The sequence below is a fragment of the Rhinopithecus bieti genome, unplaced genomic scaffold, assembly GCF_001698545.2.
Source record: "Rhinopithecus bieti isolate Rb0 unplaced genomic scaffold, ASM169854v2 scaffold_13704, whole genome shotgun sequence".
NCBI lineage: Eukaryota > Metazoa > Chordata > Mammalia > Primates > Cercopithecidae > Rhinopithecus > Rhinopithecus bieti.
Window position 1 is genome coordinate 5,521,056 of NW_016808231.1, and position 15,055 is coordinate 5,536,110.

Below are 15,055 nucleotides of genomic sequence, written 5' to 3' on the forward strand. Positions count from 1 at the left end.
CAGATCTCAGCTCACTGCAAGCTCCGCCTCCTGGGTTCACGCCATTCTCCTGCCTCAGCCTCCCAAGTAGCTGGGACTACAGGCGCCCGCCACCTCGCCCGGCTAATTGTTTTTTATTTTTTTAGTAGAGACGGGGTTTCACCGGGTTAGCCAGGATGGTCTCGATCTCCTGACCTCGTGATCCGCCCATCTCAGCCTCCCAAAGTGCTGGGATTACAGGCTTGAGCCACCGCGCCCGGCCTGATTTTTGTATTTTTAGTAGAGATGGGGTTTCACCGTGTTGGACAGGATGGTCTCAATCTCCTGACCTCGTGATCCGCCTGCCTTGGCCTCCCAAAGTGCTGGGATTACAGGCGTGAGCCACTGAGCCCGGCCAACGTTCCAGATCTTGATTGTGGTGGTGGTGGCTACACAGACATCAAAGCTCATTGGACTGTACCCTGAAAACGGGTGCAGTGTATTGTATGTGGATATCTTAAGCTTCAGTCAAATTGATTTTTGAAGATTTTCACAAATCTCTGTATTGTGGCTTGGTACTAAAGACAGATTCGTAATGAGCTCGCATCTCTCATGTCCTGGGACTGCACATTTCCCCCAGTATCCTCATTTGTTCCCAGTTTGACTTTCAAGAAAAACACTGGGCTCCGAGATATACAACGATCTGCGGATTCTCAAATCCCTACTAAAAGTGCTTCCGTGTTTCTGGAGGCCAGTTCTTTAGACTCCTTGCTTTAAAAATCGAAAAACATCACACCTAAGTCAGGGCCAAATGCAGCACGCATCACAGCACCTCATGTGTCTCAGCCCAACTGATGGGCAGAGGAGAAGAGACAGGAAGGTGCATGAAAGAGAGACTCAGGTCGCCTGTGTGCCCATGAAAGGAAGAGATGGGGTCAAAGAGGGCAGCTGTAGGTCCACTGCTGTGGAGGCAGTGAGGGGGACCGACACGTGCCCTGGCCCATCAGTCTCTCTCTAGAGCCAGGGGTTCATGCTGATCAAGTCAGAGATGATCCAAAGGCAGGGCCAGCGGCCCCCATCCCCACTGGCCCCTGTCCTGCCGTTGCTCCCTCTTCCCACAGCTTTCCTGTCTCCCCTCATGCGCCCACCTAGAACCTTCTACTAAGTACTCATCTTCCATTGCCTGCAGGCCACCTGGAGGACACAGGGACAAGAGTGCTGAGAATAGGGAGCAGCAGGGTGAAGCCAGAGTGAAGCCCCGCCAGGGAGGTGCTCTCTGCTCTGAGCCCTCCAAGCAGGATGGGTACTCGGGCAGTGCTGTGAGAGGCAGCAAGGCGAAGTCAAGAGAGAGGCCCCGCCAGGCAGGTGCTCTCTGCTCTGAGCCCTCCAAACAGGATGGGTACTCGGGCAGTGCTGGGGGGATAGGAGCACTAAAGTTGCAGTTGCCCAAGCCATCTTTCAGAACATGTTCCTAAAAAGGTACAGGACGCGTCTCTACTACAACAAGCAGGGAAGTGCTTCATGGGAGAATGGGAAGCTCTCTTGAATTTGTTTTTTTTTTGAGACGGAGTCTGGCTCTGTTGCCCAGGCTGGAGTGCAGTGGTCAGATCTTGGCTCACTGCAACTTCTGCCTCCTGGGTTTAAGTGATTCTCATGCCTCAGCCTCCCAAATAGCTGGGATTACAGGCACGTGCCACCTCGGCTAATTTTTGTATTTTTAGTGGAGACAAGGTTGTCGGCCTTGTCAGGCCAATATTGGCCAGGATGGTCTCGATCTCCTGACCTCGTGATCCACCTGCCTTGGCCTCCCAAAGTGCTGGGATTACAGGCATGAGCCACCGAGCCTGGCCACTCTCTTGAATTTTTCAGTTAGAACCTGGAGTTTCAAAGGTTCACGGCTGCAGGGAGAAATCTTCCCCCGGCTGGCCTCCTGGGTCTGCATCACAGTTCGCCTTCAGGAGGTGGTGAGCGACACAACGCAAGGAAGGAGGCACTGATCCTGCTCAACCCAAACAAAAGCTGTGCTTGTGCCTCAGCCCTCACGCCTTCTCTGCTTCCCCCAACTCCCTGCTTCTGAGCTGCCTGCAGACCTCATCTTTCTTTTACATGGAAATGACCTCTCTGGATGCTGTCCGGAGACTGCTTTCCTCCGAGGACTGGCAGTAGCTGGAAGGGGCTGGTGTCTGGACTGGCAGGGCCAAGCTGAGCCCCTGACCAACATCACTGCGAGGCAGGAGAATAGGGTCTGGAGGCAGGGAACCTAAGGCCAATTCATGCTGACTTCTTAGAACTAAATCCAAAGGAAAACCCCAACTTTCCATCTCCAAGTAATAAAAGGACCAGAGGCTACTCCCTTCACACCCCCTGCTTTTCTAGGAGGCAGATAAATAACTGAAAGTACCTCTGATTGGTCTCCTCCTGCAACCAATCCAGCTGGCCTCGGGTCAAGTCTTCATTTGCATAGGAGTGTAACTTTGTTTTTTCACTTCAGCCTCTGGTTGGCTGCTTTCCTCAACCAATCAGACTGACGCTTTCCTCAACCAATCAGACTGACCACAGGTCACTTTCATTTACATAGGCCATGCACCAAATAACCAATGGGAAACCTCTAGAGGGTATTTAAACCCCAGAAAATTCTGTAACCAGGGCCTGCTCCCACCCTATGGAGTGTACTTTAGATTTCAATGAATCTCTGCTTGTTGCTTCATCCTTTTCTTGCTTTGTTTGTGCTGTTTTGTCCAATTCTTTGTTCAACATGCCAAGAACCTGGATACCTTCCATCGGTAACAATTGCCCAGGAGCCCACGTGCTCAGCCCACAGGGGGCTATGGTGCGAAACCGGAGTAAGGGCCGCCAAGATGCCTCCAGCACCCACAGGTATGTCTGCCATCCCCTGCCACTGTCAGGTGCTGAAAATTCAGAATCTGGGGAACACAGCATGGACTGCGTTTCAGTTACCAGAAGGGTTTTCTGACACCCTCATGATGCCCACAGGGTGCTCTACTTGCACCCCAGGTAAGAAAGCCAAAAATAACCCTGTTTCCCAGTGCCCTCTCTCCTTGGCAGTCCCTGTCCTAATGCCCCAAGTCCACGGGGGCCTCCTCCTCCTGCGACGGCACTGCTTCAAGACCAACGAGTCACACTGCGCTTGGAAAGGCCACTCTCTTAATGGCTTGAGAGGTGCCCTGGCTTCTGCCCACGACTTCAGGAGCAGACTCCCAGTGTTCAGCTGGCCATGGCCACCCTGCCCTGCCCTCCCTTCTCTTTCTTCTCACTCACAGCTCCGCCCTGCCAGTCCCTACCTGCACTCTGAGCCCCCAACATGCTCCCAGACCCTGCAGGGATCTCAGGTGTTCTGAGCTGGCTCTCCCGCCACACGCTTCAGCTTCTCAGCTGTAGCCTGAAGATTCTCCCACCTCCCTCAGGGTCGCTGGGAAGGCTGCATGAGACGCTGCTTCTAAAGGCCGCTCCTCAACCCCTGGTCTGGCTCCTCAGGCCCTTTCTCTCAGGCCCTAGCACCCACTGTCTGACATTTTCAATCTCTTATTTTGCACAAACTCCCCTCTGACAGGCTGTCCGCACCCTGCAGGCACCCATCTTGGGCAGGCCTCCCTGCCACCTCCTTTCCAGGCAATGGAACCACTCACAGCTCAACACCTACTGCCACCTTTCTGCTTTACTCCTGCCCCTCAAACACTCCTCACTCACCCCACTTTCTGCCCTAGCACGCTGGTGAAGATGCAGCAACAGCTGACCCTCTGCAAAATCCAGAGGCCCTCCAGGAATCCCCGCCCCAAACTCCAAGCAGCTTGCATCTCAGTGGATCTCCCTCTCGGGCCACCTTCCTCCTCTTCCTCTCAAAGCACCACCCCAGTTCTGCCCATTAGCACACCAGACTTCTGCTCAAGAGAAGCTCAAGGGAGATTAGCATGTGCTTGTCCATACCACAAGAATTAACCACCACTGGCAGCTGCAAGGTGTACTAGCTTGAAAAATCCAACACTCATGAACTCCATGCTCCTGGTCTTTGGGGTGGAGCAGGGGAGAAAAGGAAAAACACACCAGTGACAGATATAGGCCACTGTCTTGCACATCAGTGAAATGGGCTCAAGAGCTAAATGTGGAGGATGTCAGCAGCTGACACTGCGCATGGCTTGTTTCTCAAACGAGCTGCTGCCCACAGGAGAGCAACCATCTCCTCAGCAGCCTGGGCTTCTTCCAAAGCGTCAGAGTAGCAGGAGAATGAATCATTTACCAGGTGACAAGAAGCAAACACCCACCACTCTATTTCCAAACAGCCTCTCTCTGAAAACCATCATGTGCCGAGGGGAGCCCGCAGAGTGGTCGCATACAACTTGATGCACGTCTCTTCAAGGGCAGACGAGTGACACTGGAGGATTCTGTGTTTACGACACTGTGGAACTGGCCAAACAAATCCCTGGTGCTGGCACCCAGAGTGGTGAAGGGGGAGCTGAGAAGCTCGATGGCGATGTGCTGTCTCGTTTTGCAGTTGTCAAAATGCATGGATCTGCCGGGTGAAGCTATGCATTTGGCTGCATGTTAATTACACCTCAGTTAACAACAGCAACAGCCACAGGTGTTCTGGCAAGGTCCCGGGTCCAACTCAATCTTCCCTGGGTGGAACGTTCTGTCACGCCTTGCGTTTCAAACTGAGAATCCATTTAGTCGTTAATTTATCGAAATTGCACTGAAAATTCAGGCCCTATCCTGGGTATCAGGGTCTCAGCAGTGAGCAGAGTCAGACTCTCTGATTATATGGGGGGACGTTCCAGGGTGTCGTGGTGCTTTCTGGCACCATTACCTAAATACTCACAAAACCCACTGCTTTTGCTAGAGGAATCTCACGGCAAACACGAAAAGAGCCACCCCCGGGCTGAGCAGGGATGCTCCCCGACCACAGGGGTCACACGGAAGAAGGCAGGGATCCATCCCTCTGCATCCTCCTCGAAACTGCACCCAAGACACACAAGCCGTCTGAGGTTGCTGTACTAACCTCCGTCTGCAGCCTGGGGGACAGCACCTTCCCTGCTCTTAGGCCAGGGCTGGATTGTGGCGGGCGGTGGGGGCAGCAGGAAGGGCGCTCACCTTTTGTGGCCCCACTGGGTCAGTGTCAGAAGCAGAGATGACAAGGACGAAGAGGGGACGATGAAGAACAGAGACAAGAACATGACCCAAGAGAAGGACAGAACGCTAAACAGGGGACCAGATGTGGTGCCAAGACGGGGCCCCGTGGCTGCCTCCCTCTTGCTTCAGACAAGTTTCCTTTTTCTGGAATAGAAAATGGGGGTGCAGATGAGCGTCTGCTCCCAGATCTCACATTCCCATTCAAAGAGCAGCTCGAGACAACTGAGGTGTGGGATGGATGGAGCCAACAGGGTGGCGGCCAGAGCAGTACCTTTGTCCCGGTGATGCTTTCAGCTGGGATCTTGGCAGGCAACTGCCTGATAGGCTGTGCCTGGAATAAACTTCCTAACTCAGATTGAGTGAGTGGGTCACCCTGTTTGGTTTAAAAACAAAACAACAACAAAACTACCTGTAAAAATACTAGGTTTGGGGGCAGATGGGAATCAAATGATAGTAAAACGTGTTTACTTGAATAGCATTCTTGACTAACACCCAAGACTGGACCCTGTCTAAGACTCAACCAAGAACTTGTCTGTTCTCGGACAGAGAACTTAAGGCTACAGGAAACCCTCTGTACTGTCTAGGAAGCAGCAGGCGAGATGGACATGGCAGCTCCTCAGTTTAAAAGGAAAAAGCCCAGCAAGAGAGGGTCGGGTTTCAGAGCACCTTCTATGCCCGCTTGCCCCTCCCTGGCTTCTTCACTTTCCATCACCATCTGCTGGGTTTTGTTGCCTTTTTGCTTTTTACTCTCTGCTTCTCTGGGTTTGCACTTAAGATCCTCTGGAATCAAGCAACTATCAAATATAAAAGTCGGTCAAATTTGGTATTGGTATGAACTACCATCTGACTAACTTTTATGACTAAAATGATAATTTAAAAGTAATCTAGCTGGGCGTGGTGGCTCATGCCTGTAATCCCAGCACTTTGAGAGGCTGAGGTGGGTGGATCACTTGAGCTTGAGTTGGAGACCAGCCTGGCCAACATGGTGAAACCCTATCTCTACTAAAAATACAAAAATTAGTCAGGCATGGTGGCTCGTGCCTGTAATCCCAGCACTCTGGGAGGCCGAGGCAGGCAGATCATTTGAGGTCAGGAGTTCGAGACTAGCCTGGCCAACATGGTAAAACCCCGTCTCTACTAAAAATGCAAAAATTAGCAGGGCGTGGTGGCTGTAGTCCCAGCTACTCGGGAGGCTGAGGCAGGAGAATCGTTTGAACCCGGGAGGTGGAGATTGCAGTGAGCCGAGACTTCACCACTGCACTCCAGCCTGGGCGACAGAGCGAGACTCCGTCTCAAAAAAAAAAAAAAAAAAAAAGTAATCTAAATTTCTGCCTGAATCTGCCTCAGCAATTGCGGCAGACGGTTCCATTCTGTATCATTTGTTTCTGTATTATTGGATCTTTTTTTGCAATAACCTTGGGTTGTTTTTATTATCAGAAAAAAGTGAACATGTTGTATGTGAAAATTATGAACATATATACGGATTTTTTCTTCTAAGACACAGGATCTTATTATGTTGCCCCAGCTGGTCTCGAACTTCAGGGTTCAAGGGATTCTTCAACCTCAGCCTCCCAAAGAGCTAGGATTACAGGCACATGCCACCAAGTCTAGGTTGAATTTTTTTTTTTTTTTTTTTTTTAAAGTAGAGACTGGGTCTCCCTATGTTGTCCAGGCTGGTCTCCAACTCCTGGGCTCAAAGGATCCTCCGACCTCAGCCTCCCAAGTAGCTGGGATTACAGGTCTCAGCCACCGCATCCAGGCCAGCTTGCATTTACAAAAAAAAAAAAAAAACAAGGTCTCACTCTGTCGCTCAGGCTGGAGTGCAGTGGAACGATCTTGGCTCACTGCAATCTCCACCTCCTGGGCGCAAGTAATCCTCCTACCTCAGCCCCCTAAGTAGCTGACAGTACAGACACTGAGCTACTACACCCGGGTAATTTTTGCATTTTTTGTAGAGACAGGGTTTCACCACGTTGGCCAGGTTGGTCTCCAACTCCTTAGTTCAAGAAATCCACCCACCTTGGCCTCCCAAAGTGCTAGGATTACAGGTGTAAGCCACTGTGCCCAGCCTCAGCTTGCATTTTTATATTAAAATAATCTCACAGGCTGTTTTTAGTTAGCAGCAACTTGTGTATTTAATAGCGTGTTTTCAAATTATGAGTAGAATTACCCATTGTGCCCTAAAATAGACTCAGCGCTGACTCTGAAACTCTGTGCCTTGGAGTAACATGGCATTTTATGCACTCATCCCGGAAATAAACGTTCTAAACACAGAGTCAAAGTCGCAAAGAAACAAAGAGGCGGCTGTGGACAGGGAGGCCAAGCAGCTTTGCAAAAATACTTTAAAGTATTCCTACGTAACCACTGAAGAACAATTTGCGTGGCTATATAAAATCTAATTTTAAAAAATATTTAGAAATTTTAAGACAACCATTTCAAAAAAAAATTTTTTAATGCATTTTCCTTTTCTTGAGAAAGGGGAGTCCTTTCAAGCCTTTGCTTTTTTATTTTATTTTATTTTTTATTTTTTTTGAGACACAGTCTAGCTCTGTTGCCCAGGCTGGAGTGCAGTGGCTGGATCTCAGCTCACTGCAAGCTCCGCCTCCCGAGTTCACGCCATTCTCCTGCCTCAGCCTCCCGAGTAGCTGGGAATACAGGCGCCCGCCACCTCGCCCAGCTAGTTTTTTTTTGTATTTTTTTTAGTAGAGACGGGGTTTCACCGTGTTAGCCAGGATGGTCTCGATCTCCTGACCTGGTGATCCGCCCGACTTGGCCTCCCAAAGTGCTGGGATTACAGGCTTGAGCCACAGCGCCCGGCCTGCTTTATTTTTTATTTTATTTTATTTTGAGATGGAGTCTCACTCTGCCACCTAGGCTGGAGTGCTGTGGCCGGCTCTCAGCTCACTGCAAGCTCTGCCTCCCGGGTTCACGCCATTCTCCTGCCTCAGCCTCCCAAGTAGCTGGGACTACAGGCGCCGCCACCTCGCCCAGCTAGTTTTTTTGTATTTTTTAGTAGAGACGGGGTTTCACCGTGTTAGCCAGGATGGTCTCGATCTCCTGACCTCGTGATCCGCCCGTCTCGGCCTCCCAAAGTGCTGGGATTACAGGCTTGAGCCACCGCGCCTGGCCAAGCCTTTGTTTTAAATTTGTCAAAGTAACCCATGTTCATAGTAAAGTAAGAATTCATGTGCAACACAAAGCAAAAATTCAGAATCCTGTACGCGCCCCATCCCTAGTATAATTACTATTAGTGGTTTCTTGTGCTTCCAACAAGAAAAGGGCTTTCTTAATAGGAGAAGGGCTTGCCTGGTAAGGGGCCCATGTGTCTTCTGGCGTTGGGGGTGTACAGGTTATGTTCACGCCATGTCAACTCGTCACGCAGTGCACTTTTCTGTGTGTATACATATCAATGAAAAGGTTAAAAATGGGAGGCCACAGGAGATGCAAAGCAATCTGAAACTAAGTAGAAAGAGAAGGGCAGCAAGTGGCAGACTAGCAAGACATTCTGAATGTAACAGACTATAGAAAGAATAATCTCTGAACAGTTTACAACAGGAGTCAGAACAAGCTATACTCTAGAAAGAAGTAAGTTTGGAAAAGCATTCAATAGAACACCCATGAACGCCAAGGGAATGAGGGAAATATTGTTGCATTAACATTTTCCAGAAAAGAATGCTTTTTGGTACCTAAGGGAAAATTACCCACCTACTATTTTATAAAATGCAATTTGCTTTCTTCAATAGGTATTTTCAAGATGGGTCCCAATGTCAATACTTTGCTGGCCAAATCGACCCTATTTCAGGAATACACTAAACAAAAAAAGAGAAACACTATCTGCTTTTTAATAACAATAACTACACCACAAAAAAGAATACTGAAAGGTTTTTTTTGGGGGGGGGATATAAGGTCTGGCTCTATCACTCAGGCTGGAGTGCAGTGGCACCATCTCAACTCACCGCAACCTCCACCTCCCAGGTTCAAGCCATTCTCCCACCTTAGCTTCCCAAGCAGCTGAGATGACAGGTGTGCACCACCACGCCTGGTTAATTTCTGTATTTTTTTAGAGATGGAGTTTTGGTATGTCGCCCAGGCTGCTCTCGAACTTGTGAGCTCAAGTGATCCGTCCACTTGGCCTCCCAAAGTGCTGAGCCCCTGTACCTGGCCAAGAATATTTTTTTAACATGGTTTGTCAAAGATGAGAAAATACCTTTGTCTTTCTGTGGAAGCAAAGGGAACATTTCTCAAACATTTGTTCTGCATGTCTGTCCACAACCACCTCCTCTTCATTGCAACTTTAAATCTGCGTTTAGAATGTTTATTTCTGGCTTCAAAGCACAAAATACATGCTATTCTAAGTGTATGGGGGTTTAAGAGTCCATTTTAGGGCAAAATGGATAATAATTTCACTTATAACTTGAAGAGACACTGGAACATCTCTAAGCCGTCGCACTCACAGCCAGTCCTCGCGATGGCTTCTCCCTGGCTGAGAATCCTGTCCAAGTTGTTGACAAGGTGGGACTAGGGAGTGGCCCTTGTTTGCTTCCCTCTATCTGACCATCTCAGCTTAGACCTGTGGCCACTTTGGGGTGACTGGCACCTCTCTGCCCACCTCCGCAGTGGGGCACTCTGGCTCCATTAAGCACCATTCACTGTTGACAAGGACCCCAAACCACTTCCTGCAGAAAGCCCTGGCTCCCCCAGTTCAGACTCCCTTCCTATCACTCCTACAAGCACTATGCAAATGCCTTAGTGTTCACAGCAGAATGTTAATCCTATTAGACGCCCGTTTGGTTTTCAAACACAGGTCTCTCTTTAATCAGCAGTGTAAGATATGTGGGCTTCAGATAAGTCCTGAACTGTCCTGCCAGCCTCCTATCAGAGGTCATGCTAAAAAGAATGATACAGAGCCTGGCAAACTGTCTCACTCCTGTAACCCCAATGACTGAGGAAGCTGAGGTTGGAGGATGGCTTGAGGCCAGGAATTTGAGACCAGCCTGGGCAACATAGCAAGACTCCGTCTCCAAACATATATACATACATACACACCAAAATAATGATATAGAAGGAAGGAGTCCTGACCCTGGATCATATTTTGCACTTCAAGGCACTCACAACTATCTGCTGAATCAAATTTGGCATTTGAACTTAGCCAGGAAGAGACCCTGGACTTCCAGCATCTTTTTACAGATCAGCATTTTACTTGAAAGCACTTCACATGGACATAAGCAGAACCAGCTTCGATTCAGGGTCCACACCCCAGCCTTGCTTTCTGCAAACCAGGAAAAGAGGTGTAAGAGCCATGAAGGCAGGCTGGATGTGGTGGCTCTCACGCCTGTAATCCCAGAACTTTGGGAGGCTAAGGCAGCGGATCACCTGAGGTCAGGAGTTCAAGACCAGCCTGGCCAACATGGCAAAACCCCGTCTCCACCAAAAATACAAAAAAATTAGCTAGGCGTGGTGGCACATGCCTGCAATCCCAGCTACTCAGGAGGCTGAGGCAGGAGAATCGCTTGAGCTCGGGAGGTGGAGATTGCGGTAGCTAAGATTGCGCCACTGCATTCCAGCCTGGGCTGGAAATTCTATCTCCAAACAACAACAAAACACAAAAACAAACAAAAAGCCATGAGGGCTTTGTGGATTCCTTCCAGAAAGAGATGGATAGGGGAGATAATGGAGATGACGCAGATGTGGAGGAGCTGCCATTTAAGGAAACAGTGTCTGATAAGCAGCCAGCTTTCTATTCAGGTGAGAGCTGTCACCAAGCACAGGGGACTTCTGGGCTATTTCAGCAGAGCAAGGCCATGTATTGCCCTAACTCAAGAGGACAGGGAAGCAAGCAAGGCCATACACTGCCCTAACTCAGAGAAGACTCTTCTCTGCATCTGTCTGTTCCCCGTGGTTGCAATGTGACCATTCTGGATTCTGTATCCACCTGGTCTAACCACCGCTGCTAACAGGTACACCCAGTCTCCAGTTACAAGCACCCAGTTAGTAATGACAGGGTACGACCCCTCCTGGTCTCCTTTTAGGTGTATCTTTTATCCCTTAAATCTCCTCACGTCCAGAAACTTTCTTCCATTCTAGTCAGAAGCATGCCGTTGCTAAGCAACCCAGACAAGTCACATCTAAAGATACTCTCCATACTGTTCCAGAGTGGGCCTGGTCAAAACAAACAGGGCGACAAAGTCACTTCAAGTTACAACCAGGAGAGGCTAAAGATAGGACGTACACAGACCTCGTAAAAAGTTGTCTGTGTTTTATTCTGGCCTGCTGACACCAGACCATGGCTTGACTTTGCTACTTTCAGTTTAAACCACTGTCACAGACACCCAGTGCGTCTGCAAGCTCAGTGAGATGAAACTCCAGCAAAACACAGCCCAATCATGCCTGCCCCATTCTCCAAGGGCAGCTCTGCACATTAATGCAGAAAATCCTACAAGGCGGCAGATGAAGACCAGCCTTCAATGCTGTGATGAACATGTCTGTTTGGAAAGATAACTGGGACTTATACTGCAGTCTCCCTCGAGTTTCTTCTGGTCTTTAAGGTCATCTTCTCTAACCGAGCTTAAAGCAGTTGACTGATATGTGTATATTTATTTGTTTTTGCTCCAGATCCTTTTTAATTCAATGATGTTGAAGACTCCCCCTCTCCCTGCCTGTGAACACTGACCCATATATCAGAATTTCTACATCACAGTGCTACATGGACTGCCGCATTTCTAGAGATGACCTTTGGAGTCACATGACTTTCATGGTTCACTCAGTTAAGCATTAACTAGGGGTTTTATGCCTTCAGTGACCTGGTGAAAGGCAAACACCTGTAAATGGCAATGTTCTCTCTGGTTCTGGCACTCCCATTAACTACCGGATCCCTACCAGATACCAAAGCGAACTACTCTGTTGGGCTGTTAACCTTTTCTTTCAAGACAAATGAGTGACACAAAAGTGTACGGCTCAAGGACTTGGCAGAGTAAAAACACACCCACAAAACGGGCAATGTCCACGTTTACTGCAGAGTACCCCTTGCCTGATATCCAGACCCTGGGTCCTGTCTCCGCTTGGGCACACAGATTTGTGGGTGGTCGTCCAGAGAAGGCCCACCACTTCCCCCCAGATTTTTCCAGCAGGACAAACCACAAAAGCTACAGATTCCCTCTACTCCCTGGGAAGTACCCAATCTGGGGAAGAAAGTCGGAGCCGGTGGTGTGGATTCTGTAGGGCCGGTCTGTAAAAGGCCAGGAACGTAAAGAATTTGTCTTAACATAGAAAGCTGGGAGAGTAAGACGAGGGGGAGACCTAGACGGGGCCCCCAGCTTTCAGGAGTTCAGAGGAGGGCGAACAAGTCGCAAATAACTCCAATCGGCGCAACAAGTACCAAAACAGGCCCGGATCGGGCGAGGCGGGAGCTGGTCGAAGGCGCAAATCGCTGACCGACTGAAATGGCCTGGCTCTTCACCTCGCGCGAGACCCCACAGGGTACCCATGAGGACCACCCTCTAGTTGCAAATTGTCACGACCACTCGTCTCGGGGTCGGGCACTGACGCAACCCCCAGGCAGAAGGCCCAACTCCCACCCAGCATTGAGAGCCGCGAACTCTTCACCCCTCGTCCCTGGCCAGCGCCCACTCCCCGCCGCCGTCCTCGAAACCGGCTCCCGGGAGGGCTGTGCGCCGGGGGTGTCGGCGCGCTCCTTCCCGGGGACGCTGGCCCCTTGACCCCAGCGCCGCCTCCCCGCCTACCCCGCCCCTTCGGCGCCACGCCGCAGGTCCGAGCCCCGGGGCTGACCCCCGCCACCTCACCTCGTGGCGGGAGCCGGCGGCCGCTGAGGGTTTCGTAGGGCTCAGCGCATCCTGGAGGCGCAAGGAGCCGGGAAGTGGGGCCGCGCGGAGCCCGCAACGAGTTATGTAACCGGCAGGGGCCGCAGCCGGGACGCAGGCTGCAGCCCGCGGCACTTCCGCCTCCCGCTCCCGGCCGGCAGCGCAGCCCGGAAGCCCATTGGCCACCGCCTCCACGTGGCCCCGCCCCGTGAGGCCGCCGCCGCCGCCATCTTGGGAGTGGGCAGGCCCCGTGCGAAGCCAGCCCCAGGATTCTGTCTGCCGGGCACTGGCGAGGGCCGGCTCCTTTCCTGTCCCGCGCTCCGGGGGGTCGCCGAGACATGGCTGGCCAGACCCCTGGGTCCACCGGCCTAGCGTGTGCGGACGCCGGTGGCGCGGTTTCCGGGTCGGGGGTCACGCGGCTCCCGAGTGGCCGCCCGCACAGGCCCTGGCAGGCGCATCCGAAGCTCGCGAGGGCCTGCAGCGCCGCGCCGGGCAAACCGAAAGCAGGTGCACGAGGCTGGCTCCCGGCCGACCACCTTGGGCCAGTGGGCAGCATCACCCCGCAACGACACTGGCATCTCAGCCGTCCGATTCTGGCGGAAGGCAGTTTTGGGCTATCCCTGCCTAAAACAAGCAACCTCAGCTGCTTTCCGGTTGCAGGGGTTCTATAATGCAAGATCTAACGCAAAGTTTTTGTTGTTGAGAAAGGGTCTCGCTCTGTCTTCCAGGCTGGGGCGCAACTCGGCTCACTGCAACCTTGAACTCCTGGCCTCCACCTTAGTCTCCCAAGTAGCTGAGACTACAGTGTGAACCATCATGCCTGGCTAATTAAAAAAGTTTTTTTTCTTTTTTTTTTGTAGGGATGGGAATGTCATTATGTTGCCCAGGCTGGTCTTGAACCCCTGGCCTCAAGTGTTGTGCCCGCCTGAGCCTCCTAAAATACTGGGATTACTGACGTGAGCCACCACGACCAGCCTGGGCTGTATATTTCAACTCCGAGCTTTCCAGAATTCAATTTGAAGAGAACTGGTTATAAGATTCGAGTCTTGGCCAGGCATCGTGGCTCATGCCTGTAATCCCAGCACTTTGGGAGGCCAAGGCGGGTGGATCAGAGGTCAAGAGATCAAGACCATCCTGGCTAACATGGTGAAACCCCGTCGCTACTAAAAATACAAAAATTAGCTGCGCATGGTGGTGCATGCCTGTAATCCCAGCTGCTCCAGAGGCTGAGGTGGGACAATCGCTTGAACTCAGGAGATGGAGGTTGCAGTGAGCCAAGATCGCGCCACTGCACTCCAGCCTGGGACAGAGCAAGACTCCATCTCAAAACAAAACAAAACAAAACAGAAAAACCAAACACACGGTGCCGGGCGCAGTGGCTCACGCCTGTAATCCCAGCACTTTGGGAGGCTGACGTGGGTGGATCACTTGAGGTCAAGAGTTCAAGACCAGCAGACCAGCCTGGCCAACACGGTGAAACCTGTCTCTACTAAAAATAATAAAATAAAATAAAATAAAAATTAGCTGAGCATGGTGGTACATGCCTATAATCCTAGCTATTCGGGAGTCTGAGACATGAGAATGGCTTGAACCCGCGAGGCTGAGGTTGCAGTGAGCCGAGATTGCACCATTGCACGCCAGCCTGGGTGACAGAGCGACGCTCTGTCTCAAAAAAGAAAAAAATACTCTTTTAAAACACAAATGAGAAAATAACTATTTCTCCACGGCTTATGTGTGAGGCATTGTGTTAAACATGTTATGTAAGATCTCTTTTAGCTTCACAACAGTTCATTCAGTTAGGCACCATGTGTTACTACAGGAGATATTCAAGGTTATTTGTACCCTAAAAAAATTCCACCCTTTCTCTGTGTGTTTGTAGCACAGACTCTACCCCTTGTTCCAGTGTGTTCACTAAGTGTTCTAACCCATTAAGGTCATCCCATTCTCCCTTGGCTCAGTGATGAGTTCAGAGGACCCCTGCCTAAGCAAGTCAAGCAGAGGGGCATCTACAGGTCACAGGGATGGCTCAGGAATGGGCTGATCACCATTGACTTTAGGGCCGATTGGTCCTCCATCTCTTTGCTTTCCTAGTTCCTCTCTCTCCTTTCTCTCTTTTTTTTTTTTTTTTTTTTTTT

General features: G+C 50.7%; 2 protein-coding genes across 8 annotated transcripts in view; one reads left to right on the plus strand and one right to left on the minus strand.

Moving 5' to 3' along the window:
* The window catches only part of LOC108538288 (uncharacterized), a 16,159-nt gene extending 10,164 nt beyond the window's left edge, over positions 1-5,995 (plus strand). Inside the window, exons 2-3 of the mRNA XM_017886312.1 lie at positions 2,722-2,835; positions 3,684-5,995. Coding sequence (XP_017741801.1) covers positions 2,722-2,835; positions 3,684-3,915 — 346 coding nt within the window. The 3' untranslated portion in view covers positions 3,916-5,995. The remainder of the gene's footprint in view (positions 1-2,721; positions 2,836-3,683) is intronic.
* The window catches only part of NAA60 (N-alpha-acetyltransferase 60, NatF catalytic subunit), a 46,543-nt gene that overhangs the window by 17,551 nt on the left and 13,937 nt on the right, over positions 1-15,055 (minus strand). The window contains exon 1 of one of the 7 annotated variants that reach the window (XM_017886305.1): positions 12,903-13,095. The exons of 5 other annotated variants lie outside the window; for them this stretch is intronic. The gene's annotated coding sequence lies outside the window, so the exon portion shown is untranslated. Of the gene's footprint in view, positions 1-12,902; positions 13,096-15,055 lie in introns of those variants that run through there. One more of the 7 variants, XM_017886311.1, reaches the window with a different exon arrangement.